Below are 26,796 nucleotides of genomic sequence, written 5' to 3' on the forward strand. Positions count from 1 at the left end.
ACGAAAATATCCTTATGTTTATTCTTTGCGTCAGTCAACTGAAAAAATTGAATTGTCCTTCTCTGGGACGAAGGAAGGAACCCATAAATCTGGGAAATTATTAAAAAAAAACAAATCGTTATGAGAAGTCGAGATTGAGACGAGGAGGAGGAGGAGGAGGAGGACAAGATTCTGATGAACCGTAGAAGAAGAAGAAGAAGCTGAGAACGTGTTTTTGTCTGATTCTTTGCAATTAAGAAGATGATACATTGGTTGAAGCAGCTGCGATCGGCGTTTGGCTTCGCGTTTCTGTGGCTCGTTTGTCTCATTTACTTCACTCAGGTCTGTTTCATTCTCTGTTTCTATGACTCATCTGCCTCATCGCTTTTTCAAATTGGAAGCCTCTGATACGTTATTTGGGATACAAATATATATATATCGCGGTTTCCTCTGTTTTCGTGTGTTTTGAGATGATCAGATCACCGTACATTTGTTGAGATCGGTTTGGTTAATTTCATGTTATTGGTGATGGAGGAGCTTAGGGTTAGATATAGAAAACTGCATTTTTTTGTTTTTGTTTTTGCTGGATTGTGAAATTTGTTTTTGCATTTTATAGGGATTTAGATCGTTTGTGTGGACAGCTGTTTCATACCAGCTCAAAGACAAGCTTCAATTATCACCATCAGCTTCTCAGTTTGTCTTTTCTGTAGCTTTCTTCCCATGGAGCATTAAACCATTATATGGGTATGTTATCTTCTTCATCACCAATACAGTGAAGTGAGTGTTGGAGCTTTGTAGTAATGATATGTTTTTGTTTTCTCTCTCTTTTGTGATTTTGGTAGGATTATCTCAGATTGTATACCGATTAAAGGGAAAAAGAGGACGCCGTATTTAGTGATATCGACTGTGCTCTCTCTTGTACCATGGCTCTTGCTTGGTCTAGATTCAACCTCTCGAAGTTCCAGTCTTTATCTGATGATTCTCTTGACTGTACAAAATCTTGGATCAGCTATGGCTGATGTTGTGGTAGATGCTATGATAGCTGAAGCTGTGAGACTTGAAAAGTATGATTCTATGTTCTTTACTTTCTGATGATACACACTTAGGATACTTAGTTCATTCGTTGAGTTATATGTTCTTTAATTGTTTATCAGGGCCTCGTTTGCTGGAGATCTTCAGTCTGTCTCATGGTTTTCTATGGCTGTAGGTGGAATATGCGGTAGTCTATTAGGAGGCTATGCGTTAACCAACTTGAAGATAGAAACAATATTCCTCCTTTTCACTGTACTACCGGTGCTACAGTTATTATCATGTGCTCTGGTTGAAGAAATTCCTGCTAACAATGAACCAATCCCCGAGATGTTGGATTCTAACGAGTTTGAAGAGAAAAGCAAGATGAGCAACGATGATAACTATCGAGATATAAACAAATCCAATACAAGAAGAAGGAAGGGGCAGAAGAAAGGTAAAAAAGGAGGAGCTTCCAATGGGAAGTCTGAGACACATAAGAAGCAGTCTAAGTCTTTAGCTTCACAGTGGTTCCAGTCACTGAAAACAGCCACTTTTGGCTTGGTCCGAGCATTCAAGCAACCTATCATTTTGAGGTAATATATCTGATACGCTTCCTTGAGTAAGTTGCTGTTAAAATGTCTCTTTCTCATTTTTACTTTTCTTTAATATTACAGACCAATGGCGTGGTTTTTCATAGCGCATATCACTGTACCAAATCTCTCTACCGTCATGTTCTATTACCAAACCGAGGTCTTGCAATTGGATGCTTCTTTCCTAGGAACAGCTCGTGTTGTTGGTTGGTTAGGTCTCATGATTGGTACCTTTATCTACAACCGGTATCTGACAAATATGACTCTACGCAAGTCTCTCTTGTAAGTCTAAATATTTCCCACACACATCGTTGCATCTCAATATTTTCCATTCTTTAAGTGATCTAATCAATAAAATATCATCACAGGTTTGCGCACATCGGGATTTCTATAACGATACTCCTCGATATGGTTCTAGTATCAAGAGCAAATGTGGGCTATGGAGTTTCAGACAAGACAATGGTGCTCTTCGGATCAGCTCTAGGTGATGCCATCAATCAACTCAAGTACGTTGTTTTCCCCCATCTTTATTTCCTCTAGAAATGGCCTTGAAGAAGAATAGTAAATCTCATAAGCATGCTTTTGCTTAAACCGCAGGTTCATGCCGTTCTTGATCTTGTCTGGTCGTCTATGTCCTCCTGGGATCGAAGGAACACTCTTTGCGCTGTTTATGTCGATAAACAACCTAGGAAACACAGTTGGGTCGTTCATGGGAGCAGGACTGGCTTCACTTTTGGGAATATCTTCAGGATCCTTTGATAATATGTTTATGGGATTAGCCATTCAAGTGTTCTGCACTTATATTCCTGTAATGTTTCTTTTCTTGATTCCAAAGGAAGCTACAGGAGTATCTGCATCATAGGCCAGAAAGAGAGAGTAAAAGCTAAATTTCTAATTAGATCAGAGTTTTTGGATTAATTTGGACATCACTTTTTGACGTTTTTAAAGGCCACATCAGAGATACACAGTGGAGAGTTGTTATATACTACTAAACACTTTATACAGACATATTTTTTTTGTCAATCTTACTTCAACCCAAATATGCATAATGGAAATTTACCTAGGTTGGAACCAAAACAAATTCAAGTTTCTTGCAATGATCTTATTTATTCACAATAAAATTACGTACATAAGTGGTTTAGTTTTTCTCTCCATATGCAGCTAATCAACAGTGTTTGTTCTCAAAGAAAATGAAAAAAAAGAATATATCAGAGCCAGGTTTCGATCCTAGGACCTGTGGGTTATGGGCCCACCACGCTTCCGCTGCGCCACTCTGATAATTTTGTTCATAGTCGTACAAGCATTAATTTTAACATTACTATTTCCTTTAAAGCTCAATTTCAGTTCTTATGTGCTAAAGTTGGAGGTGATCCATTGGGGCATGTGCATCAGTTAGGACTGATATTTGGTCCTTCAAATATTTTATTCTTATTTTAAGAGTTTCTTAGGTTTGGTATAGCATTGGTGTCCTTGGTTCCCTGAAAAAAAAATAGTATTTTTAATTTAAAAAATTAATTATTTAAATAAATAAGTAAAAACATATTAAAGTTTTAATTTAAATAAAACATATAACATTGACATTAAAAACATAAGAAAATTACAAAGTTACAAAAACTTGAAAAAAAAACAAAATATACAATTAAAACATAAAAGATAAATCATAATTGGATTGGATTGTTTTAGTTTTAGTGGTAAATCATAATTCTAATGATCTTCTCCAATGGTTTCTACAAGATTATTGCAAAACTTGCAACATGTTTTCGACATAATATTTTCCCAAGTTCCTAATAAGAACTTAAATTTGCGACGGCTTACATAAGTCGTAACAAGTTATGACAAATTTGCGAAAAGAATGTAGTAGCAACTAATATGGTTTAATTAATGAAAACAGAGACAGGGATGAAAAGAGCAAATATTTGTAAATCAGAAATGTAAACCAAGATGAAAACTCAAAGTCAATTTTAACAACATAAATAACGAATATGTGGATTGTATATTGCAAATGCAAGAATTATAAAAGAAACAGCAGATAGAGTATTGGAAATACAGGGAACAAACACCCTCAAGTGACTAAAATCTACAAGACAAGGCAAGTGTTCAATAAAACCTCTGTATCATTTTGACATTTACAAGAGTTACATAAGCGAGGAGGACCATCCATGACATGTAACCTCAAACTCACTCTCATGTTCATTGCAAAAACCAAGACTGGAAACTGAAAGGATGCGACTGAGTTGATTTACAAAAACAGTGGTCTGTTTCAGGTGTATCTAGTAACTACCAAAAACCAAAGAAAATCAAGAGAATCAAGAAGAGACAGAGATCCTTAAAAGAGCTTAGCGTTTTTCATCCAAAGAGCTCGACGGAGGCGCTTAGATTGTTTCCTGAAATGAAATGCATTATCTTTGCATTGTTGCTGTTTTATCAACAAGAAGCTCAATCCTATCACCTCTCTCCATTATCTTCTCAATGTTCTCAACCATGACTGATCGAATCTGTAAAACCCGAAAACACAACAATGAGAAAGCTAATACACTTAATAAGAATTAATACACATCCACCAAAGACAGATATAGAGAAGCATATGAGCTAAAGAAGAATTGTTTACCTCACTGACTTCTCCTCTAACACGATTGAGAGTATCAACACTAGGATTACTAGAGAAGAACTCCATCTGCTGATGCAAAACCCTTGAGAATTCATCATTCATTGCATAAGCTGGAGCCTGATGCGCCACTTTTCTATAGTTTTTCATAAACCTCATATGAATATCTTCCAAATACGAAAATGGAATCTTCCCTACAAAATCCAATCACCACCAACACCAACACCATAAACATAAAGAGAAGACCTTAAAACTACAAAATCAAATACAAGAAAAACTTCAAATCCATGGCAAATTTCAATAACCATAAATCTCAAAAATCTTACTTCCGAAGGTATCATTGGCCATACAGAGAAAGGTAAGACCATAGGATCTAAGAATATGGAAGATGTAACGGTCTAGTGAGAAACAAAGTCTTTCATCGGCCATCTCCAGTGAAAGCTTCTCGAGGATCCGTCGCACCACGGCGCCTGTGTTTCCCGTAACGGCGCTGAATTCCGCTAATACCACCTGGTGAGATTGGAACCGGCGGATACTCTTCTAGATGATACCGCAGATTGATTCGTCTGACGAAATTAACTACCGGGAAAACAAGTCTCCGTCGAGAGAGAAAGAAACAAGAAAGAGAGAGTCGGAGATAAAAAAAAAAAAGAAGTCGATGAGGAAAAAACAACACAAATATCTCACACGCAGACACGTGTAACGACGGACAATGGAAAAAACGTCCCCTACGAAGGAACGTTTCTTCGATATATATCGAAATTAGATTTAAATTAAATCACTTAATTGCAACGGACGGTCTTCAAGGACACCGATGCAAATGCCCTTAGCTTCAAATAAAAGGTTTCTAGGATGAGTTGCTAGGAATTGGGTTGACCAATACATGTGATGCTTTTGGTACCAAAACTCTTGTTTTTAACACTTTATCTCAGGAGGATCTTGCAATGATCGATGGTGGTATACATGTCAAACGTCGATACTGGTCCCTTGGGCATGTGTTTTATTAATGTTTATGCATCATGGAGCTGATTATACGTAAATGATACCAACTCTTCTTTAGAGTCAACAATGGAATTCACTTGTGTGTTTTGTCATCATGAGTTGAAAAAGGTCTAATGTAAATAAAATTTGGCAAATAAAACTAACCATTTTGTTTTTAGGCTCTTAGTTAGGTTTTTAGCAAAAAAAAATCAAAATTAAATCTAAGAGCAAGCGCAGTACAAGATTTTGAAAGAAATTCTCCTAAAAATAAATCAATAAAATATTTAAAAGTAAGAGAGATATATAAATGATTTTCGAAAGAGAACTTTTGAAAAGAGGAATTTCTCAAAATACTACACTTCAATTTTTTTTTCCAAAAATACCACAAAAGTTTTAATTTCCAAAACTATTACAAAAAAAAAATTGATTGTTGTTATCCCCTATATATTAATAGAGGAACTTTTTGACAAAAAGCTGAGTTGTCAGCATTACAGAGCTCATGATACTATTTCTTTTATTTGTCATCAGTTTTTAAAAATATTTACATTTATTTACCATTGTATTTTTTCAAAAATACAATTAACACCCAAAATTAAATTTTTATATTATCTTTCTAACTTAATTATATCCTTTAATTATATTTTCATAAAATCTTTAAAATGAATTTTAAGAACCCTTTGTTCATACGATATAATAATATAAGATTGATAAATAACTCTCACTGGTTAAATTTTAATTATTATACAATTTTTTATAGATATATATTACACAATCGAATTTTAAATATTTTAATTACCCATAAATATAATAGATTTTGTAAATAAAAATTACAGTAAAAATATTAAATAATTATTTTATACCGCACTATGTGCGAGTTGTTACCTAGTTATATTTATAGTCGGTTTTGGACTAAAAATAAACCATTAATATAAAGAGATATGTGTAAACTATCGGTGTAAGGAAAAAATGAACCAAATCATCTGCATCAATGTCGTGCACTTTAGAGAAGTCAATTATTATTTGTAAAAATAGACTGCCACCATCGTAGTAGTGTTGTTGGAGGTGTAGACTTGCATACCTTCAACAGTGTTATCACCATAAATGAAATATAGAATCTTATAAATCATCGTATTATCTCATAATAACATTACCACACATAACAAAAAAATTCCAAAACTTACCAGATTTGGAACCTTCGATCATTAGAGTAAATAAATATAGCAATCTTATAAATCATCATTATCATCGCATAATAATATCATCACAAATAACAAAAAAAATCCAAAAATTATCAGATTTAGAATGGAAAAATGCTAAAAAAAACCTGAAGTTATTAAAATTTAATAATTAATTAAATAACCGGGATAAAATTGGAATTTTGATTTTGTTGAAAAATCGTGGATATGAAAATAACAACACTAATTATTTTGGGTTTTAATGACATGGTTTTATTATTTGGTGTATTTTTATTCCAATCTAAAACCATTGGCTATTAAACTTCCAAATAAAAATAACTTCGGGTTTTTTTTGGCATTTTTCCCGATTTAGAATCTTCGAAAGTTGCTTTGTTTACGGTCACTGCCCCAATAATAGAGTTGCATTTATATACATGAAAAAAATCTTACTTATTAATAATTTAGTATAGTAGTATATGTATCAAGAATCATTTCTTATCAAATAAATCTACAACATATAAGAAATACACATTTTACTACTAAAACAATTGTGTTAGTTTGATGCTTATGTAGTTATGCAGAGAGTCAGAGTCTCACGAGACTTTTTAGTTTTATGTTTTTTTTTTAAAAGGTAAAGCTTGAGGTGGGCATTTTAAATTTCGGGTTTGTTTTGGATTATGTTATACCAAATTAGAACTTAAATTATATAATTTGATTCGGTCAATCTGAAGGGGAGTGAAGAGACCTACGATGAACATATATAAACGTTTCAAGGCTACACAAAAGTTAATCGAAGATTTGATTAGTTGCTTTGAAAATTCGATTTCTTTGTCTTGTAATTATTTTAATATTTTGGGAGTAGATTTTATAATGGAAGAAACGGCGACGTGCCTTGCCTTCTAAATTTGGACGCCATTGAAACATACATACTTCAAGTATGTACACGTTATACCAACGATGACGCAACGTAATTAGATGATGACATTGGGGGATTGAGTTGGGAATGGGATGTCAAATTCTGGTTGATTTTTGTATGTTGCGGTGTACGCTAAATCCCTCTATCGTGAATCTATGTACAATGTGTTGTAAGATCATGCAAACCTCGTTGAACATATTTGGATGATGTGATATTAACTGTGATGGGTGAGTTGTGATATTGTGTACGTGCAAACTGATTTCTTTGTAATTAAAATCTAAACAAATTTCATAATCCTTATGAAATCTTTTCAAAAAAAGTAAAAGAAAATATATAAATTTGTGTCCAAACCTAGTGACACCAAAAAGACAAAATAAAATATAATCCAATCAACTAGTAATCACTAATCACATATGCATATTCATGATATTATTTTAAGTTTGGAACATATTTTTTCTTAAAGAAAAAAGAAATTTACTTTAACTGTTTTTGAGATTAATTCCTTTGTTAGCAAAATTTTGTGATAAGATTTTATAATTAGTAGTAGTAAATTTAATTCCAAAATAATTAAACTTGCCAGTTGCCACTTTTATACGGAAGTTATTTTTTATTTTTATTTTTTATTTTTATTTTTTATTTTTTGTTTGTTTTGTTTCTTAATATAAATAAATTTGATTTTAGTATCGTGGAGAGACTAGGAACCCAAAATAACAAAACATGGCGTCTTCATCTTCCTCATCATCATCAACAACATCGTCTTCTTCGCTTCGCTCTTTGTTAACCACCATCTTCGTCCTACTGTTTCTAATTGTATCAACCGCTGAATCGGTGAAATCGCCGTTTCATCCACGCGATCTGCTTCCGCATTTACCCAGACAAGTCTCGTGGCCGATTCTAAACTCTCTATATGGAGCCGCTGATCTGCTTCCTACTTTCATCGGAACAGCGAGTTCAGGGAACGATTCCGTTCAGTGGAAAGGTGCTTGTTTCTTTGAGAACACGGCTACGTTGGAGTTTCATAATAAGTCTGGTAGCGAGTTTGGTGGTGGCACGCTTCACATTAAGGTTTTAAATTTGTTTCCTTTTGTGAACTGTGATCGTTTTGTTTGCTTCTTTAGTGATTTTGGGAGATTTTTTGTATATGGGCCCTTTTCCAATTTTGACTTTTAGAAACTTCAATTGTTTGACCGTTAAGTCTCTAGAAATTTTAGGGTTTTTTGAATCCGGGAATTTAGGAGAAGATTTGGGGTTGTATCTGATCTTCAAGTTTGGATTTTTATGAGATTATTATGTTGGAGGCTTCCCATAAGAAACCATTTTCGAATATGGTATAATCTGTGTTAGTTCTGTAGTTTCTTGAGAAGCTAATTTTACTGTATTTGATTTTGTTTGTGTGTGTGTGTGTGTTAATGAAGGCGGATAAGGCGCATAGTTGGACTTGTATGGATCTTTATGTGTTTGCAACTCCGTATCGTGTGACATGGACTTGGTATTTCATTTCTCGACATCATACTGTGGAGTTTCCGGAGTGGGATGGTAAAGCTGAGTATGAATATGTAAGTTGTTGTTCGAATTTTGTGGCGATATCTCTTTTGGTTTCTTTGATTTTAAGGATTTTATATCTATGTAGTTTGGTTGATGTGTTTTGGGTTTCAATATTTGATCAGGTTAAGAACAAAGGAATTTCGATATTCCTTATGCATGCAGGGATGTTAGGAACACTTCAAGCACTGTGGGATGTTTTCCCTCTCTTTACTAATACTGGTTGGGGGGAAAGCGCTAACCTTGCGTTTCTTGAGAAACATATGGGAGCTAATTTTGAAACTCGCCCTGAACCATGGATTACGAATGTTACTACTGATCAGATCCAATCCGGTGATCTCTTAGCTATTTCAAAGATCCGTGGGAGGTGGGGTGGTTTTGAGACTCTTGAGAAATGGGTGAGTGGGGCATATGCTGGTCATTCCGCTGTTTGCTTGAGAGACTCTGAAGGAAAACTATGGATTGGTGAGTCCGGAAATGAAAACGAAAAGGTAACAAAACTTCAAAGTGCTGCCTAAAGGTTTAAGTTTTAACTACAACAAGATTTCTTTTGTTGAAGGTTTCTCTTTTGGTTACAGGGAGAAGATGTAATAGCGATATTACCATGGGAAGAATGGTGGGAATTTGAACAAACAAAGGATGACTCGAACCCTCAGATTGCATTGCTACCTTTGCATCCTGATGTTAGAGCCAAATTTGACGTTGCTGCTGCATGGAAATTTGCTCGCAGCATGGAGGGTAAACCATATGGTTATCACAACTTGATTTTTAGCTGGATCGATACCATTAGTGAAAACTACCCGCCTCCTCTAGATGCTCATCTTGTATGGTTTTCTTTTTCCCTTCTTACAATTTTTGTCTGGATGAATGAGTACACTTTTCTAATTGGATTATATTTGAGTTTTTCTTATAGGTTGCATCTTTCATGACTGTTTGGAGCAAAATGCAGCCTGATTATGCTGCTAACATGTGGAATGAAGCCTTGAACAAAAGACTAGGAACAGAGGTATTAACATTTTTGCTTGTTTCTATATACCTTTCGAGCTCTTACTTCTTCATCAATTAGTTCGATTGTTATAATCACCCTTAATTCTAAACATCTTCATAATTCATAGTTGATTATGTTTACTTAGTGTTTGTCCTCATTTGAGATGGTCTTAATATTGATACATTTTTCTCTGCTATTATAATTCTTTTTCCTTATCCCTTGTCCTTTCTCTTCTTATTTAACATGGTCTAAACTGCAGGGTCTTGATCTTTCTGATGTACTGGTGGAAGTAGAGAAGCGCGGATCCTCATTTGACAGATTACTGGCAGTTCCCGAACAAGACGATTGGATATACAGCGATGGTAAATCAACCTCTTGCATTGCTTTCATTCTCGAAATGTACAAAGAAGCTGGCCTGTTCGGTCCACTTGCTAGTTCTATTCAAGTCACGGAATTCACGGTAAGAACCAATCATCAATACACAGTCTCTGTTTCCATTCTCAATTGCAAAACCCTTCTGACCATGGCCATGTTTTTCTCTCTTCAATCTGCAGATCAAAGATGCTTACATGCTCAACTTTTTCGAGACCAATGCAAGTCGTCTTCCTACATGGTGCAATGACAATGACAATGTGAAGCTTCCTTACTGTCAGATACTTGGGAAATACAGGATGGAACTTCCTGGTTACAACACCATGGAACCATACTCGCACATGAACGAACAATGTCCAACTCTCCCTCCAAAGTACAATAGACCAGATAACTGCTAGAATTCAACTCTTATCTCCCTCAGATGTTTGTTTGATTTTAGGTAAAAGTTAATGTAATCCCCGTTGAAAACTCAACAATTACTTTATCTGTTTGTATATATCATTCAGGTTTGTAGTATCTGCTCTGCTCATCACGTAACTGTTTGGATATTATAAATCCAGTGATACACAGCAATAGAAATCTAAAGTTTTTATCTTTTGAAAGCTTGAACATACTCACTCATTGGTGTTTCAGTTCAAGCTTTTCAAATATACATCACTTCAGTGTTCCGTTGCGGCGGCTCCAGAAACGATTTGGTTTTGGTTTCATCAATCTAAAATTAATTTCAATTGTAACGTAGTCTTCTTCCGGTTTAATTTTGGTTTATATGGCTCTTCCGGTTTAATTTGGTTTATATGGCTCTTCCGGTTTAGTTAGCTCATCTTCGTCGTAGCTAAGCTTTTCGAATCCTAATGAGCGTGATGTTATCAGGACAGATGATGGGCCATGTCGTGGCCCGAACTCAGCTGATCCTGTCTCGAGGTAACTTCGCCGATTGTATACGGTGTCACGGCGTGAGGGTTTCACAAACCCTAAAAATGGGGTCAAAGAGATCCACTTGCCTTTCCTGCGATAAACCAAGCCAGCTCTGCCTCTGCAAGAAGATGCGAGTTCCGTGTTTCGATAACGAGGTGAGTGTTACTATTCTTCAGCATAGTCTCGAGAGAAAACACGCGCTTAATTCAGCTCGAATCGCTAGATTAGGGCTTAAGAATGTTAGTGTGACCACTGTTTTCGATGTTCATGACGAGGCAGAGTTCGTAATCAGGGTTATTGGATCGGGTTGCAGCAAGATTGATACGAATTGTTCGGATTCTGACTATAGGGTAGAGAATGGAGCTTCTTTGGAACTTGATGGTAGCTCTAAGTTAAGTAGTAGCAGTGTGGAGAAGTTAGAATTTGAGAACATTGGTAGGTTGGGATTTGCTGAAAGTTTGAAGCTTTCTCAACATTCAGGTGAAAGTTCTTGTCAGGATTCACGGGTTACAGATCAAAAGATAGGTTCTTGTGAAGAAGGTAAATCAGAAGATCTGATAAGAATGTGTATGAAGAAACATGGTGTCATCAGCAATATCTCACACTCTTTAATGGTTGAAACCACTGTAGAGAATCCTAGTTTTGATCATATACTGGCTTCTCCTGCAGCCATGGATGTCTTGGCAAAAGGGTTTGTGGTAACAAAGTTTTCAGAAGGGAAGCTAGAATTCGAGCTTGAGGTTCCTCCTGGATCAGCACTGTTGTTCCCGAGCGAGGAATCAGTTAAGATCAATGATCTTAGACAGAAAGAAGAGTTGAAGCTAAAGAATCTGATTGTTCTTGATGGAACATGGTCAAAGGCAAGAAGAATATACCTTGAGAATCCATGGCTAAAGATTTTATGTTGCCATGTGAAACTGGAGATTGAAGGTACAAGTTTATACAAAGAAGTTCGGCGGCAGCCAAGAGCTGGATGTTTGTCTACAATAGAGAGTATTGTATACGCGATGAAGGAGATGGGCGAAGATCCTAAAGGTTTAGATAATATGTTGAATGTTTTTGAATCAATGGTTGAAGATCAAAGAAGATGTAAAGATGAGAACTTTAATAAGATCATCTAAAAAGACAAATTGACTTTGCTGTTGTAACAACATGTAAGCTGAACAATTATGCTAAAGTTTGTGTCATTTTTTAATTGGGTGAATAATAGAAATATAAGTATTGCGGGTATTAAGCAGGAAACTTTCATATTTATGGGTCAAGATGTAAATTGGAAAATTATACTTGTTCAGTAAAACTTTTGGTAGCTTCAAAATTAAAGCCCTACGAGAAAGCTCAGAGTGTTTCGTTTCTGAATGTTTCCAATTCGCAGAACGCTAGCAAAAGAGCCAAAGGATTCGTTTTTGTTGTTGTGTAATCTCCGAGCTCGATTTGTATCTACAGATAACTGTGATCCACCATTTTCGCCTCTCTCAAAACCCACTAAACCTTCTTCAGAGAAGAAGAAGAAGAAGGAAACGAAGCAGGAACAGTCGTCGGAGCTGGTAAATAAAACGAAGATTCCGGTGATTTCAGACCTCCCTTTTGATTTTAGGTATTCGTATTCAGAAACAAACCCGGAAATTGAACCAATTGGATTCCGTGAACCGAAACGGTTTTCTCCGTTCGGACCGGGTCGATTGGACCGGAAATGGACCGGGACTTCCGCATTGGCTTCGCCGGAGATTGATCAGAGCCAATGGGCTGAAGAGAGGGAAAGAGTTCTCGGCGAGCCTTTGACTGATGAGGAAGTTACGGAACTTGTTGAACGGTATCGGCATAATGATTGTTCTCGGCAGATCAATCTCGGTACAGTTTTGAATTTTTTAGCTTAGTTTGATTCATATAAACTTCAAAGTTTAGAGCTTTATTCATTGTTTCTTTGGGAGTTTGTGATCTTTGGTGAGAATTATGAATTCATGTTTCCTCATTTTGTGATATAAATCAAATTTTAAGAATTGAGCTTTGAAACATATGTGATTGGTGTCCTCTAAAGCTTTCTTCAATCAAACTGGTTTATGATTTGTTTGTGGTATCATTGTTAGGGAAAGGTGGTGTGACACACAATATGATGGATGACATTCATAACCATTGGAAGAAAGCTGAGGCAGTGAGGATCAAATGCTTAGGAGTACCTACTCTTGACATGGACAACATATGTTTCCACCTCGAGGTAAATGTTATTAGATCTCAAGAACACAGCTCTGTTTTCTTCTGTTTCTTCTTCTTTTTTATATGATCTGATTATAGAAAGTGCTCGTCCTCATCTTACTGTAGTTGTGTTTCTTGACAGGAAAAATCTGGTGGAAAGATTGTATACAGAAACATAAACATTCTAGTTTTGTATCGGGGAAGGAACTATGATCCTAAGAATCGTCCCATCATACCACTCATGTTGTGGAAGCCTTATCCACCGATATACCCAAGACTTGTAAAGAATGTAGCCGATGGGTTAACATTTGAAGAAACCAAAGAGATGAGAAATCGTGGGCTTCATTCTCCTGCCCTAATCAAACTTAGTAAGTAGTTACTTACATTCGTCGCAAAGTTCTTGGTCATTTTTCTTGTTTTTCATCAATTTTTATTGGCTTAATGTGTTGATTCCAGCTAGGAATGGTGTCTATGTTAATGTCGTGGGAAGAGTGAGAGAGGAGTTTGAAACAGAAGAGATTGTGAGACTAGATTGCACTCATGTTGGTATGAGTGACTGCAAACGAATCGGTGTGAAGCTAAAGGTAATCTTATTTGTTTACTTGCCTTGTGAGATTCTTTATGATTAATCTTTAATGTTGTGAACAAAATTGCAGGATTTGGTTCCATGTGTTCCCTTATTGTTCAAAGATGAGCAGATCATACTCTGGAGAGGGAAGAGGAAGGGTGAAGAAGAGGTTGTTGCAAACATTGATCCAGAACAATGATCATGGTGACCTGAACAAATCCAACTGTAAACCAAAACTTCTCATCGTTACAACAAACTTTTTAATTCTAGGTTCATACGTCTTAATCAAGAACTATGCGTATTGGTAGAATTGACTTTAACTTAGACTAACATCGGACCAGTCCAAACGTTGTTGTTTATGAAATTGACTAAACAAATTATTCCTTCTAAAGCTCGTGTGATTGAACTTTTTATAGTGTAGTATCAATTTTACAAGTTAGAACACCAACCATGTTCAATTAGACAATTACTCTATATCGCCGGTTCAGAACCTAACCGGTCAATAGTATAACAAATAATGGGCTAAGATTAACATTAAAATATTGGGCCTAGAAGAAAAAGCCCACACTATGATACAATTACAACTATAAAGCAAGCGAGACTTTAGGCTTTCAACGTCCTTTCATTTTCATTTCTCTTCCCCGTAGCAAATAGTTAGGTTTTTTTTGTCCGTCGTTAGTGATGCATCAACCACCGTCAAACGCCGCCGGAGCAGGACAACAATCAGGACAGCAGCAGTTGTGGATGATGATGCAACAACAGCAACAGCAGCAGCAGCAGCAGAGGCAGTCGGCGCCGGCACTAGGTCAACTACAGCAGCAGTACGGAGCTGGATCTCAGAATCCAGAGGTCAAGTCCTTATGGATTGGAGATTTGCAGCAATGGATGGACGAGAACTACATCATGAGCATCTTTAATCAATCTGGAGAGGTAATTTTATCAAAAGTTGTAGTCTTTGGGTTATTATGTAGAAGATTGAAAAGTTTTGTTCATAGATTAGTGTAAGCGTAGCAATAGTGATGGTTTGGTGTTTTGGTGGTGGCAGGCTGTAACAGCTAAAGTCATTCGTAATAAGCTGACCGGACAATCTGAAGGTTATGGGTTCATTGAGTTTGTCAACCGTTCTGTAGCTGAGAAGTATTTGCAAACTTACAATGGTGCTCAAATGCCGAGCGGTGAACTGACGTTTAGGCTCAACTGGGCTCAGGCTGGTGCTGGTGAGAGACGCCAGAATGAAGGTGCTGACCACACAATTTTCGTAGGAGACCTTGGTCCTGAAGTCAATGACCAAATGCTCACGGATACGTTTAAGAGTGTGTATGTGTCTATAAAGGGGGCAAAAGTTGTGATGGACAGGACTACTGGGAGGTCAAAGGGATATGGATTTGTCAGGTTTGGGGACGAAAGTGAGCAGATGCGTGCCATGACCGAGATGAATGGTCAGTACTGCTCGACCAGGCCTATGCGTATTGGTCCGGCTGTCAATAAGAATCCTCTTCCGGTTCAACCAGGTATGTTTTATATGTAGGAATTGTGTGCATTGAGTATGTTGAATGGTGATATGAAGATTGCTTGTGGTTTAACCTTCTTTGTTGAGCATTGTAATTGAGTGTTTTTTTGGTTGATGTATTTCTTTCTGATTAGTCAAAGCTTATTCTTTCAGTTGGTGCTGAAGGATTAAGAGAATTTATCTGTTTGTTTCCTTTTAGTTTTCGCCTTTCTGCACTTAAAATGGATTCTGATTTTGTAAAGCATCCAAACACTTATAAAAATCAGCTCATGTTGTCTTAAAGCAGGAGAACAAGTGGCTCTCTTTGGGGGGAGCCTGGAACTGATTTCAGCCGAAAATGATACCACCTTATTGCGTGGCCTCATTTAGGTCAGTTGGTTATGTTATCAGAAAGAGTTACATACAAATGGCTGTTATTAGCCTACAGTTTCGAATTACTTTCCAGCTCCTTACTTATCACTTAGAAGTATTTTATTTTGAGGCTTTTACCTTCAAATTAAGTCTTTTCATATTCCGTAGCTCATTTTTTCCTTCTTTAATTTTGAGTCTTACGTTGAAGTTAATACTTCTTCTCTATGTAGACTTTTGCAAGTCTTTTTTCTGTCTTTTCATTATATTTTCCTACTTTTACAAGTCTTTTCGTAATAGCTTTCCTCTCTAGATCTATTCTATTAAACCTTGGCCAAGCCATAGTTGATTACTATGGATGTAGGTGAATATTTTTACTCCAGTTATTTGCTTGGGTGTTGAACTCCCACAGGCACTTACTGTTTGATATCTGTGCTTAGTGATTTGTGTTATCAACTGAATTCAGATTCTCCTGATCATCTTTGAACTGTATGTTGTTTGGATTGTTGCTGTTATCTTCTTAGCTTTTGATGTGAATATTTTTGCAAACGTTTTTTTAAGTGAGCTTCTGTTGTTTTGCAATTTAGTTTCCTTGTAGCTGTTTTACCATGTCGAGTTTTATTCTATATCAATTGAATTTTTAAGCCCTTCTTGAGTTCACCCATCTTTTTATTTGCAGCTGTGTATCAAAACACTCAAGGAGGAAATCCTGGAGATAGCGATCCAAATAACACAACAGTATGTAGTTAGTTTTCTTTTGCTTTCCCCCAAAATCTCTAGTATGATATTTTTGCTAGACTATTAGTCTAATGTGTTCTACTTTTAGCTTTTTGTTGGAGGTCTGGATACTAACGTTACAGACGATGAGTTGAAGTCCATTTTCGGTCAGTTTGGGGAACTAATTCATGTGAAAATACCTCCAGGAAAACGTTGTGGATTCGTTCAATTTGCTAACAGGTATAATACATCTTATCATCCATTCACTATACAACCCCATTTAGTTCTTTTCGTACATACTTAAACTCTTTGTTGTGCTTCAGGGCATCTGCAGAGCATGCACTTTCGGTGTTGAATGGGACACAATTAGGTGGACAAAGCATCCGGCTTTCGTGGGGGCGTACTCCTAACAAGCAGGTTTGGTTTGGTACCTCTTTAATCTTACATTCTCAATTTCTCAAATCTCTAGTATAAAACTTGATAGTGATTATGAGCAGAATCATAACTTATAATCTTTGTTATCGCAGCCTGATCAAGCCCAATGGAACGGTGGTGGATACTATGGAGGATACCCTCAACAGCCACAGGGCGGCTATGAACCTTATGGCTATGCACCTCAACCAACTCAGGATCCTAATGCGTACTATGGTGGCGGTTACACTGGCTATGGCAACTATCAGCAGCAACGGCAGGTAAAATCAACAACACCTAACGACTAACAATTTTTGTTGAGATTGACCAAATGTGAAAAAGTTCTTATCATTTTTGTTTTTCCAATGCAGTGAAAGATGAACATCAGCCTTATCTACCAATGTCTTGGAACAAACATGAGTCTTTTTAGGACATAGACTAAGAGTGCCCTTTTTCTAATTTGATGTGAATTTTGTTTTGCAAATGAGTTTGCTATGAACATATTGTTTGCTGAATGTTGAAACTTTATTCTGTTTCTTAAAATTACTATTATCCAACAACTATCGGATTACCATTTGCTAGTGTGACAAACCACCTTTATAAATGTGCACTCCAAATTCAATATTACTACCAGAGTAAACAAAAAAAGTCTAATCTAGTATATTATAAAGCTTATCTGATTACAGTCAAAAGCGATGTCAAGCATTATATGATGAGAATTTTATGAAAGCAAGTAAATTATTTTCTTCCCAACACAGATAGAAAGGCTAAAATGCAAATCATTTTTTCTTCAAAGTAGACAAACAATAGTGGAAAACAAACCACAAAACTTTTCCACCAAATTGATAAACTACACAATTACTCCCGGTGTACAAGAAGCTTTAAAAATGTCTATTGAGAGATCTCATGATTGAGTTATCAATTTGAGTGCTATTTCTTCAAGCTCAGCTACGGAGATAGAATCTGTGTTGATTTTTCCTCCTTCCTTTTCTTCATTGTCAAAGACTATTTTCTTGGCTCTTTTGCGATTTCTTCCTGTTTCTTCTTCTGATGATCCAGAACCATCATGGCCTTCTTCTTCTTCTTCTTCGTCATCTTCTTCATCCTCCTCCATGGCTCCTCTCTTTCTCTTAATCTTCTGTTTCATTCTCTTTTCCCTCCTCTTTTCCCTCTCTACTTTCTTGTCCTCAGCATCGGCTTTCCTCATTTCCGCTCCCACTTTCTTATAGAATTCCTTCCTTTTCTCTGCAAAAATCAATAAGCAAACACAAGACACATTGGTTGCTAGTTTGTGGGAACAGAATAACAGGGATTTGATGAAACTCAAGGTTCATGTTCCTTTTACCTTCATCAAGGGCCATTTCAGTCCCTGTTGCACCAGCTACACTGGCTAAGGGAGCCAAAGAATTGCCTTCCTCATCAAGCACAACCCTCGACCCAAATGGTCTGTGTAGATTGATCTTCAGCTTCTTGTTTTTCAAAACCCGAGTTCCTGGCCTGAAAATTCAAAGGAAACCATGAAAAGAGTGGATCGAATGAATGAAAAAATAGTTAATGGAATGTGAAAACCATACATGAGAACTTCTTCCTTGGTTGATTTTTCTACTTCCTTGCCCTCTCCATGTGGCTTGAGAGCAAAATCCTCTTCATCTAAATAATCACCCAGAAGATCTTTTTCTACAACCGGAGGTGCTTCACATTCTTGTGCATTCTCAGGCTCCTCCATAGCGATAGAACTCTCAAAGACCCCCTTTTTCTTCGTTTTAAGGTTTGTGAATCGGATTTTGGGAGTCATTGGCAGGCCAAGTGAAGCAGAAAAGTTTTCAATCGACAGCTTTGACACATCAAAAATCTCTTTATCTTTTCTCTTGTGGATGGACCTCAGATATGTGATGAAGGCTCTCTGAGCAACACCTTGAAGATCGGGATACTTGACTAATAAAGCAGCCAACAGCCTAGAAACCTCTTGCAACTTTTCGTTGTTTGCCTGTGTGAACAATTTTTTTAAGTCAAATGTTTTCAACATCAGACAGTCGAGACTCAAAGAAAACTGAGGTATCTACTAACCTTGATGAGTTTGACCGGCACTCTAGCTTCTTGTAATCTCTCAATCATTTTTTCCTCCGAAGGTGTCAGAAAGAGGAGCGACTTCCCTTGAGTATAGAAACGAGCTGTACGCCCAACTCGGTGAATATAAGAAGCTACATCTTCAGGACAATCCATCTATATAATAAATACGATGACGTCACACTTCAGCCCGACAAGATCATAGAGTATTGTATGTAATTCTGAATGTGTGGATTCATACCTGAACAACCCAGTCCACAGCCTTCTCAAAATCAAGTCCTCTAGCAAGAACATCAGTACAGAACAGCACTGACTGTTTCTCAATGAACTGCATGTACACTCCCATCCTTTTCTCCTGACTCATTTTTCCATGAAGGCACTTCAAAGGTATTCCAGGCCGAAGCTTACTGAATGCTTCATAAACAAATTTGACCTGCCCAAAATAGTGATTCCTTTATCAATCTCAAGATTAGAAAAAAAAAGTAGCAGAATGAAAGAGAACAAAACTATCTCCATGTTAATTATTCAAAAAGGAAGAAAGGTAAAATCATCTAACCTGTTTCTTGGTGGAGAGAAAAACAAGAATCCTGGAATTAAGATGAGTTTTGATGAAGCTCCATAACATGTCTAATTTCTTTTCCACTGGGACAATCATAACAGTCTGCATCAAGCTAGTTGGAGTAGCTGTAACCGCCTCTTCATGCACACTAATGTACTCAGGATCTCTCAAACTGAGTCTAGCTAGATCCTTGACTTTCTTAGTTTGGGTTGCAGAGAAAAGCAAAGTTTGCCTGTGCTTAGGCAACTGTGAGATTATAGGATCCAACTGCCCCTTAAACGCAGAATCAAGAACACGGTCGGCCTCATCTAAAATCAGAATCTGCAGCAAAAGAGAACATAGATAAAGAAAGGAAAGGCCCATTCAGTAGTGGTTCTACAGTATCCTTAATTTGCAAATTTCCAGCATAATGATTATAGATAGAATTAGCTAACATTTCTAAGGTCAAACAGTACCTGAAGCTGTGAACAATCGAAGTTTGGGGTCTCATCCATATGCTGAAGAAGCCTACCAGGAGCACATACCAAAATATTAATCTCATTAACTTTCTCCTTCTCAACGTCAACTCCTTCACGCCCACCAATTAAGAGCCCTGCACTGAATTTATGAAACTTTCCTACTTTATTCAAAACATTGAAAGTTTGAGCAGCCAATTCCCTTGTTGGAGATATAATAATACATCCAACACCATCTTCAGCACTCCATCTCTCCCTATGTAACTTCTCCAGGATCTATACAACACACAACAAACCCATCCATTATCACACACCAAGTAACATTAAAACCATTAAAAAGAACCAAAATTTAAAATACCCAATGATCAATCTAACGAACATAGTAACAAGAGAGAATCCAATCGAAGCCTCACCGGAATAACAAAAGCCAAAGTTTTTCCCGACCCAGTTCTGGCAGCACCGAGAATATCTCTTCCGCATAAAGCATGAGGTATGGCAGCTCTCTGTACATCAGTCATATCAACGTACTTCGCCTCTTTCAACCCTCTTTTGGTCTTATCCGATATCGGCAACTGAGCAAACTTCCTTACGCCTGCGTAACGCGAGAATACGGTGCCGTTTTTGCCGTCTTCGAATTTTCCGATCTTGGCGTCTTTAGGAAGAGGACCAAATGAAAGTGGATTTGATCCTGAATCAGGTTTCTGGGATTCGATCCACTGGTTCAGAAGTTTGATCTCCTCGACTTCATTGAGACGCATCTCCTTCTTCATTCCCCTTGTCTTCTTAGGTCTTCCCATCTTGACAGAAAACTAGAGCTCCAGAGAAGTAAAAGCCTAACGATTTTGAGAAAGCTAGAATTTGCGGGAGGTAAGAAAAAATTAGGGTTTTAAGATTTGACAGAGAATCAGAAGAAGAAGACGTTGTAGCAGCCAATTCAAGGGTTTAACGATGTCATTTTTTCTTTCGATTAAAAAATAATAATTTAGGCCCAATAAGGACTAGTTTCGGCCCAATAACTAGGCATTTTCATTACATGTTTTCCATTGCTCCTATTGTTTTTAAATAATTTTTTTTTAAAGTTATATTAAAAATTAAACAAGTTTGAGAGCTAAGTATGGTGTAAATCTCAACATTAACCAGTATGCCATTTTCCGCAACACACTACCATTATATGTCTTTGCTTTTTTTTTTTTTTTTTTTTTTTTGTCAAGGTTAAAGTGATGAATTTGATATGATCTTAGTTTATGCATCAAATTAGTAAGTAATTTTTTACCAAAAAAAACAAAAAAAAAAATAAGTCAGTAATTGTAAAACACATGTGGTCTGGCGGTACACATATGTCAATTCGAGCGAACAAAAAAAATGAAACTAATCTGTTAAACGTTTTTTAAGTTCTTAAGAAAAATCATAAAATATATAATTTGGGTTATAGTTTTCTGAGTGTGTGTATCTAATTCGATAACGACAAAAAGTTTACTCTAAACTCTTAAACTGTATATTAAGTTGATTTATCTCTTTTCGAGATTATCCCATAATTAATAATTATATAGAATAACAAAACATTGTATTGGTTTGTTGGGTTAGTTACATTGGATTTGTTTGTTGAGTTAGTTGTGTGTTTAGTATATTGGATTTAACAAATAAAATTAGTTAAGAACACTTCGATAGTTTGATATCAATACGGTTCGATTCCCATTACTCGAAAACAAAGAATTTCTTTAACAAGAAAAAATAATTGTTTATGTTTTTAATAAAACCACATAGTTTGTACAAAATTTGATATCATGTAGCAAAATTAAAGAGTTTAGGTGCATTCACTTGTAAGATAACATTTCTTAATTCGAGGTAATGACTAAAATTTTTAATTATAATAAGAGAATGAGTTAGCATTCCATAACTTAACAAATGAATTATCATATAGAAATTTACAAAAATAAGTTATCTATATAAATGTTTTACATACAACATTAAATTATGACGTTAAAAGAGAATGTTATAATAGATTTGGAACTAACAATGCATATAAAAAAATAGTACGTATAATTTAAATATTATCATAACACAAAAATGTGTATTGCACTAAAAGAATTAGAGAAATATGTAATGAAATTTTGAATAAAAGAAAGTCAAACAGTTTTAAAATTATATATCAATAAATCATCTAACTATATTTGTTTAGGTTGTTAGTTGTTAATTAACCATAATTATATAGAAGATATGATGGGAATGTAATGTTTTACTATTTGTATCTATGTAAGTTTTTTATTATATCATTTAAGAGTACTTAAGATATATTTGTGAGCCTTTTTTGTTTACTTATAATTATTTAGGGGGTTATATGCAATATCTTTAAAACAAAACTCATTAACCATAAATTATATCAGAAGATATGATGAAATGTAATGTTTTACTATATGTAAATTTTTAAGTTTATATTTGACCTTTTTTTTAATTTTCAAATTATATAGGAGTTTATTCATAGTTAGATATTTAGGCCAATAATAGTTAGATATTTTCTATTCATTTGTCTCTAACTCATTAAAATCATGATAAATCATTTGGAGTTGTAGTTGGAGTTGTTGTTTTTGGGACCGTAAAAACTTAAAAAAGCTATAAAACCAATATATATATATATATATATAAATTATAAATTTATTTACCTTACAAAAATTTAGTTAAATATGATTTTAGTAGCGTTGTAAATTTGCATTATTCTTGCTGCAGCACATCTCCATAAAAAAATAGAAACAATAATATCTAACTCATAGAAGTATAAGAACTATAAATTCAAAAATTCAAAAAAATTGAACTACAAAAATAACTTATTTTTAAACTAAAAAATTCGAAAATATATATAAGCAAATCTTTTCATAATTTAATATTTTATTACTTTCTCAATAAATTAAAACTTTTATTCCAATACCAAAAAAAAAAAAAAAAACTTTTATAAGTTAATAAATTTGTATGGATTTTACTGTTTCGAAACTAATTTAGGCCCAATAACAGTTATATTATTATACACACACATACACCGGTGGTCTGTGTGTGGGATTTTTCCGATCAAATTGTGTCAAAAAAAATTTCGAAACGAATAGATTTTGAATTATGGCAATCGCGAAGAAACTGGAAGATGAGATCTCACGCTCTTCTCCTTCTTCGTCATCATCGATGAGCGAAGCTCTGTTAATCTCTACTATGTGCATCATCGGCTTACAAGTCCATGTCCATATCCACGATGGCTCTGTTTTCTCTGGGATTTTCTTCACCATCTCTCTTGACAATCAATTCAGTACGTTTCCTTCTGGGTTTTGGATTTGGTAGTTTGTGTTTTCGTAATTGAAGTTGGCATTATGAATTGATTGATTCGAATTTGTGTTGGCGATCTCAGAGACTTGAATAGGATCGTATAAAACTATGTTCATTAGTTAATTGGTAGTGTGAATCTTAAATGTGATTAGTCAACTTGGTTTCATTCATTGCTTCGTTGTCATTTTTTCGATTTATGTTAGCATTTTTGGTCTGTTTTTTGAATTTTACTGGGTTTGATTCTGTGTGTTTAGGCATTGTTTTGAAGAATGCGAGACTTACTAAGAAGGGAAGAAGTAAATCGAATGTAGCAAGTGGGAAGATTGTGGAGACACTTGTTATTTTGTCTTCCAATATTGTTCAAATTGTTAAAGAGGTTTGTTCTTTAGTTAATTTTACTTCTAAAAGGTTCGTTTTAAGCTAGATTGTGTAAATTTCTGATTCTTTATTTGTTCTTAGGGAGTCTCGCTTTCGTCAAATGTTGCAGGCGAGGTTGAGGGTGAAAATGTTGTCTCGGCCGTGGCAGTTTCTTCCGAGCCTCGTTCTTGTATTGCAAATAATAAGTCCGTTAATTCTGGCAATAACAGAAGGGGCGCTAATCGTAGAAGGTAACCTATGTAGTTGTTATAAGTTCATATTCATACAGAAAAGTTGAAAGATTAAAGATTATGGATGCATCACCACTTTATTAAAGATTATGGATGCACGCTGTCTTTTAGTTTCGTTTTTATTTACTCTATGGATTTGTAAAAGCACCAGATGGAAGATGTGTTAATCTCTTCAACTTTTGAAACAGAAATTCCGCCAAGCTTGAAAACCGTTTGGAAAATAAAGTAAGAACCTTGACATCTGGGAAGGTAAATGGAACCGCAGATGCCATGAAAGAGCCAGGGAGAAGAGATCAGGTTGGTACTGCACAGGTAGCTTTGTATTGATTGTAATGTGGAATTTATGTGAATAGTTCCCTCGTGTGGTGGGAACCTATACGAGATGATAGTGTAACCAGCCTCCATTTGGTAGAACGTAGAATTATGCACATGGTGTTCGGTTTCTGTAACGGATGACATTTAAGTAGTTGCCTTGTCTAGAGTCACTATTAAGATTCCTTTCAAGTTGTTTACTTTAGCTTTTACAGCCTGACAAGACTCTCTTGATACTTTTTCCATTTTCCTCTTTTGCAGAACAAGCATCATCCTATCTCTCTGAACCATCAACGGTATGGATCATATTTTGGTATAGAATTAGTGTCCTGTTAAAATCTTTATCTCCGTCTCAATATTGGCTATATATGTAAGCAAACTTTTTTGTATGTCTGAATCTTATCAATCTAGTTTTCTGACTACAGTAAGCCTCTCTGTGTTCTGTGCTGCACTAGTTACTTTATGTTTGACCACATTTTAAAGTTTTCATATGTTATCTCATTCTTGTATATTCTTTTGCTGACAGACAGACTGGAGCCCGCATTTTGCAGCATAGTAAACAAAATACTGTACTTCATCAGAAGGATAATGTTAGTATTGCATCTAAATATATATTATGTTTTTCAAAATATTGCTCAGCAGCTGCTTATTATTGTATTTCCCTACTGCAGGTTGATGCCAGAAGCTCAAGTATTAACTGTGAGTTCCATTTTTTGGAGGACTTTGTATTTTAAGTAAAGAACCATGATGAATTCGTTTCTGCTTCCTTTGACAATTAAAATGTTACCTGACATGTCTATCCTCAACTATCTACGTGTTGTAATGACAGTGGACAACACGTCTGAACGTGTAAAACCGACAGAACAAGAGAAAATTATGCCGGACCTTTCTAGTAATGGTTTTCATGATGCTGCAGAAAGGCCTTCATCAACTGAGAATTCACAGAGCACAACTCCGGATGAAAACTCGGAAATGACTCAGGTTTTGGTGTCATCTACAAATAAGTTACTACCTACGCAAACAACAGACCCTGACAAAAAGGCTAAGGTTATTAATTCTTATTGATCTTTCACCTTCAGAATATCTGCTAGTGCTACTATATTCTCAACTTATTATGGAATGCTCGTTTCTTGGTTGTGGTGTTTGATGACTCATGCATAATTCTATCTACCTTTATTTGTTACTCCTTTTTGAAATCCAGGAGTTTAAGCTGAATCCAGGAGCAAAGACCTTTTCTCCATCTCTTGCAAAACGTCTTACATCAACCCATGCTGGTATGACGCCTGTTGTTGCAAATATGGGTTATGTGCCGAGTAGTACTCCTATGTTACCAGTTCCTGAAGCTGGTCGACAAGAAATTGGAATCAGCCCTTTCTTGTCTCATGCACCTTCACCTCCCAAGTTTGTTCCATACCCCAATTTGGCTCCTGGAAATACTGGAGCTGGATCTCATTTTCCCCAACATGTAAGTCTTCAACCAGAATTGAGTATCTACTATTTTCCCTCTGTATCTCTTTAAATATAACATTTTTAGAGGGACATATATTCATCTACGACCTCCGTTTAGTTTAGCGCTAAGTGGCTGAAATGCCAATAACCAGATTGTGAAACAGTATCATCTTCACACATGAGAGATGATATTGATATAACTTGATTCTAAACAACGGTTTGTAACGTTAAATTTTTCTACTCTCGATTTTGTTCATAACCGGTGATTCAAAATCTGTTGCAATCAGTGAATCTTGTTATTCATTTGAACCCATTTTTCTGCAGATGGTTGGACCTACTATTATTAATAGGGGACAGCCGAATAGATTCACCACTCAGTTCCATCCTGTTCAAGCGACACCAATGCTTGTAAATCCCAATCCTCAGGTTGTATTTCATTTACAACACTGTGTTCTCACTCCTGTTATAGAAAAATTGTTTATAGGAATTGAGTTTTAGTGTATGAGTTTCTGAAGGCTCTTTTCCTGTTGTATATTCCAGATGATGGTCGGGAGATCAGGACAGGTTATGTATATGCAACCAATTGCTCAGGTAACAATTCATATGTTTGTTATTTTGTGAATACAGACAATTACATTAGGCTTATCTGCACACAAGAAACTCAAATCATCTTCCCTTTTATGTTCTTCTAAGGAATTGGTTCAAGGAGTACCACAACACCCACATCCACCCTCTCGTCCTCTATTTTCTCCACAACAGCTCCAATATCCAAAGCATCAAAGTAAAACATTCTTTCTCTGTTGAAGTATGGTTTCATGTTAAGACCAAAGAGTTTGTTCTCATTGTAAGAAATCAATTTGTGGCAATACAGGTGTAATCGCAACTGGTCAACCAATGCAGCTATACGCTCCCCAACCATTTGCAGCCAGTGGACATCAGCCTTACACAGTCATGCCTACCGATATTCCGGTTATGCAGGCACCCTTTCCGATTAACCGAGCACTGCCAATTCCAGTTCCCAACGGTTTCTATGGCACAAAGTTTCTATAGAATGTCCTGTTTTTTTTCTTCTTTACCTTATTGTTTACCTCCCAGCTTAATAAGGCTATAATATTATTATAAAAGGTTTTGATCCATAGTTAGAACTTACAAATTAAAGATTCATCTATTGTTTTGGATTTTTTGTTTTTTCAATGATATACAAACTATTAGCTAAAGAAAA

The 26,796-nt window shown here is 35.8% G+C and overlaps 7 protein-coding genes and 1 pseudogene across 13 annotated transcripts; 6 read left to right on the top strand and 2 right to left on the bottom strand.

Annotated features, from left to right (window-relative positions):
- The first annotated feature begins 14 nt into the window (after positions 1 to 14).
- Positions 15 to 2,603, top strand: LOC104731154 (putative folate-biopterin transporter 4). 2 transcript variants are annotated; one of them, XM_010450439.3, is made up of 7 exons: positions 15 to 321; positions 596 to 723; positions 822 to 1,043; positions 1,134 to 1,583; positions 1,665 to 1,862; positions 1,949 to 2,086; positions 2,178 to 2,603. In XM_010450439.3, exons 1-7 carry the CDS (start codon positions 241 to 243, stop codon positions 2,440 to 2,442), a joined length of 1,482 nt encoding a protein of 493 aa, XP_010448741.2. In that variant the 5' UTR covers positions 15 to 240; the 3' UTR covers positions 2,443 to 2,603. The 2 variants fall into 2 exon arrangements, with proteins under 2 accessions (XP_010448741.2, XP_087327086.1); XM_087470960.1 differs by having other exon boundaries at positions 1,187 to 1,583.
- A 1,071-nt stretch (positions 2,604 to 3,674) lies between these two features.
- On the bottom strand, positions 3,675 to 4,914 carry LOC104731161 (vesicle-associated membrane protein 714-like; annotated as a pseudogene). Its single transcript, XR_015582280.1, has 3 exons — positions 4,512 to 4,914; positions 4,189 to 4,379; positions 3,675 to 4,075 (listed from the first exon to the last, which is right to left on the bottom strand). The product of XR_015582280.1 is annotated as a vesicle-associated membrane protein 714-like (transcript).
- A 2,585-nt stretch (positions 4,915 to 7,499) lies between these two features.
- On the top strand, positions 7,500 to 10,753 carry LOC104731172 (uncharacterized). Its single transcript, XM_010450463.2, has 7 exons — positions 7,500 to 8,322; positions 8,673 to 8,813; positions 8,925 to 9,290; positions 9,378 to 9,623; positions 9,713 to 9,805; positions 10,047 to 10,247; positions 10,342 to 10,753. The coding sequence occupies exons 1-7, from the start codon at positions 7,975 to 7,977 to the stop codon at positions 10,555 to 10,557; spliced, it is 1,611 nt and encodes a 536-aa protein (XP_010448765.1). The 5' UTR covers positions 7,500 to 7,974; the 3' UTR covers positions 10,558 to 10,753.
- A 223-nt stretch (positions 10,754 to 10,976) lies between these two features.
- On the top strand, positions 10,977 to 12,269 carry LOC104731179 (uncharacterized). Its single transcript, XM_010450474.3, has one exon. The coding sequence runs from the start codon at positions 11,011 to 11,013 to the stop codon at positions 12,193 to 12,195; it is 1,185 nt and encodes a 394-aa protein (XP_010448776.2). The 5' UTR covers positions 10,977 to 11,010; the 3' UTR covers positions 12,196 to 12,269.
- Positions 11,781 to 14,223, top strand: LOC104731188 (CRS2-associated factor 2, mitochondrial). Of its 2 annotated transcripts, none has more exons than XM_010450486.3 (5): positions 11,781 to 12,922; positions 13,159 to 13,286; positions 13,407 to 13,632; positions 13,721 to 13,848; positions 13,921 to 14,223. In XM_010450486.3, exons 1-5 carry the CDS (start codon positions 12,430 to 12,432, stop codon positions 14,029 to 14,031), a joined length of 1,086 nt encoding a protein of 361 aa, XP_010448788.1. In that variant the 5' UTR covers positions 11,781 to 12,429; the 3' UTR covers positions 14,032 to 14,223. The 2 variants fall into 2 exon arrangements, with proteins under 2 accessions (XP_010448788.1, XP_087327111.1); XM_087470985.1 differs by having other exon boundaries at positions 12,353 to 12,922; positions 13,165 to 13,286.
- A 50-nt stretch (positions 14,224 to 14,273) lies between these two features.
- On the top strand, positions 14,274 to 17,378 carry LOC104731196 (polyadenylate-binding protein RBP45A). 2 transcript variants are annotated; one of them, XR_015570471.1, is made up of 8 exons: positions 14,274 to 14,762; positions 14,878 to 15,343; positions 15,629 to 15,711; positions 16,370 to 16,428; positions 16,517 to 16,647; positions 16,731 to 16,824; positions 16,935 to 17,099; positions 17,190 to 17,378. XR_015570471.1 is itself a non-coding variant. In XM_010450500.3 (7 exons), exons 1-7 carry the CDS (start codon positions 14,514 to 14,516, stop codon positions 17,190 to 17,192), a joined length of 1,167 nt encoding a protein of 388 aa, XP_010448802.2. In that variant the 5' UTR covers positions 14,439 to 14,513; the 3' UTR covers positions 17,193 to 17,378. The 2 variants fall into 2 exon arrangements, 1 of the variants encoding a protein (XP_010448802.2); XM_010450500.3 differs by lacking the exon at positions 15,629 to 15,711 and having other exon boundaries at positions 14,439 to 14,762.
- A 159-nt stretch (positions 17,379 to 17,537) lies between these two features.
- Positions 17,538 to 20,849, bottom strand: LOC104731203 (DEAD-box ATP-dependent RNA helicase 32). Its single transcript, XM_010450512.3, has 8 exons — positions 20,313 to 20,849; positions 19,900 to 20,175; positions 19,442 to 19,765; positions 19,127 to 19,318; positions 18,886 to 19,041; positions 18,393 to 18,805; positions 18,164 to 18,315; positions 17,538 to 18,063 (listed from the first exon to the last, which is right to left on the bottom strand). The coding sequence occupies exons 1-8, from the start codon at positions 20,694 to 20,696 to the stop codon at positions 17,723 to 17,725; spliced, it is 2,238 nt and encodes a 745-aa protein (XP_010448814.1). The 5' UTR covers positions 20,697 to 20,849; the 3' UTR covers positions 17,538 to 17,722.
- Positions 20,850 to 22,875: 2,026 nt separating this feature from the next.
- Positions 22,876 to 26,796, top strand: LOC104731222 (uncharacterized). Of its 3 annotated transcripts, none has more exons than XM_010450545.2 (13): positions 22,876 to 23,188; positions 23,460 to 23,581; positions 23,665 to 23,813; positions 24,002 to 24,110; positions 24,387 to 24,421; positions 24,652 to 24,715; positions 24,797 to 24,824; positions 24,955 to 25,172; positions 25,327 to 25,590; positions 25,899 to 26,000; positions 26,115 to 26,165; positions 26,268 to 26,355; positions 26,446 to 26,796. In XM_010450545.2, exons 1-13 carry the CDS (start codon positions 23,005 to 23,007, stop codon positions 26,622 to 26,624), a joined length of 1,593 nt encoding a protein of 530 aa, XP_010448847.2. In that variant the 5' UTR covers positions 22,876 to 23,004; the 3' UTR covers positions 26,625 to 26,796. The 3 variants fall into 3 exon arrangements, with proteins under 3 accessions (XP_010448847.2, XP_087327152.1, XP_087327155.1); XM_087471026.1 differs by having other exon boundaries at positions 22,928 to 23,188; positions 24,002 to 24,125; XM_087471029.1 differs by lacking the exons at positions 22,876 to 23,188; positions 23,460 to 23,581 and having other exon boundaries at positions 23,693 to 23,813; positions 24,656 to 24,715.

This window comes from Camelina sativa, chromosome 2 (assembly GCF_030686135.1).
Source record: "Camelina sativa cultivar CO46 ecotype springtype chromosome 2, ASM3068613v1".
Taxonomy (NCBI): domain Eukaryota; kingdom Viridiplantae; phylum Streptophyta; class Magnoliopsida; order Brassicales; family Brassicaceae; genus Camelina; species Camelina sativa.

Excerpts from the sequence above, each read along its gene's own strand:
- LOC104731154 (XM_010450439.3), top strand. The coding sequence starts at position 241 with ATGATACATTGGTTGAAGCAGCTGCGATCGGCGTTTGGCTTCGCGTTT. Across the intron at positions 1,584-1,664 it reads AAGCAACCTATCATTTTGAG|ACCAATGGCGTGGTTTTTCA; the intron begins GTAATATATCTG and ends TTAATATTACAG. Across the intron at positions 2,087-2,177 it reads GATGCCATCAATCAACTCAA|GTTCATGCCGTTCTTGATCT; the intron begins GTACGTTGTTTT and ends CTTAAACCGCAG.
- LOC104731172 (XM_010450463.2), top strand. The coding sequence starts at position 7,975 with ATGGCGTCTTCATCTTCCTCATCATCATCAACAACATCGTCTTCTTCG. Across the intron at positions 8,814-8,924 it reads GTAAAGCTGAGTATGAATAT|GTTAAGAACAAAGGAATTTC; the intron begins GTAAGTTGTTGT and ends ATATTTGATCAG. Across the intron at positions 9,291-9,377 it reads CCGGAAATGAAAACGAAAAG|GGAGAAGATGTAATAGCGAT; the intron begins GTAACAAAACTT and ends TTTTGGTTACAG.
- LOC104731179 (XM_010450474.3), top strand. The coding sequence starts at position 11,011 with ATGAGCGTGATGTTATCAGGACAGATGATGGGCCATGTCGTGGCCCGA.
- LOC104731188 (XM_010450486.3), top strand. The coding sequence starts at position 12,430 with ATGTTTCCAATTCGCAGAACGCTAGCAAAAGAGCCAAAGGATTCGTTT. Across the intron at positions 13,287-13,406 it reads ACATATGTTTCCACCTCGAG|GAAAAATCTGGTGGAAAGAT; the intron begins GTAAATGTTATT and ends GTTTCTTGACAG. Across the intron at positions 13,633-13,720 it reads TCCTGCCCTAATCAAACTTA|CTAGGAATGGTGTCTATGTT; the intron begins GTAAGTAGTTAC and ends TGTTGATTCCAG.
- LOC104731196 (XM_010450500.3), top strand. The coding sequence starts at position 14,514 with ATGCATCAACCACCGTCAAACGCCGCCGGAGCAGGACAACAATCAGGA. Across the intron at positions 14,763-14,877 it reads TCTTTAATCAATCTGGAGAG|GCTGTAACAGCTAAAGTCAT; the intron begins GTAATTTTATCA and ends TGGTGGTGGCAG. Across the intron at positions 16,648-16,730 it reads TTCGTTCAATTTGCTAACAG|GGCATCTGCAGAGCATGCAC; the intron begins GTATAATACATC and ends GTTGTGCTTCAG.
- LOC104731203 (XM_010450512.3), bottom strand. The coding sequence starts at position 20,696 with ATGGGAAGACCTAAGAAGACAAGGGGAATGAAGAAGGAGATGCGTCTC. Across the intron at positions 19,042-19,126 it reads CTGTGGACTGGGTTGTTCAG|ATGGATTGTCCTGAAGATGT; the intron begins GTATGAATCCAC and ends TTTATTATATAG. Across the intron at positions 18,064-18,163 it reads TGAAATGGCCCTTGATGAAG|AGAAAAGGAAGGAATTCTAT; the intron begins GTAAAAGGAACA and ends TGATTTTTGCAG.
- LOC104731222 (XM_087471026.1), top strand. The coding sequence starts at position 23,005 with ATGGCAATCGCGAAGAAACTGGAAGATGAGATCTCACGCTCTTCTCCT. Across the intron at positions 24,716-24,796 it reads TACTTCATCAGAAGGATAAT|GTTGATGCCAGAAGCTCAAG; the intron begins GTTAGTATTGCA and ends TCCCTACTGCAG. Across the intron at positions 25,173-25,326 it reads ACCCTGACAAAAAGGCTAAG|GAGTTTAAGCTGAATCCAGG; the intron begins GTTATTAATTCT and ends TTTGAAATCCAG.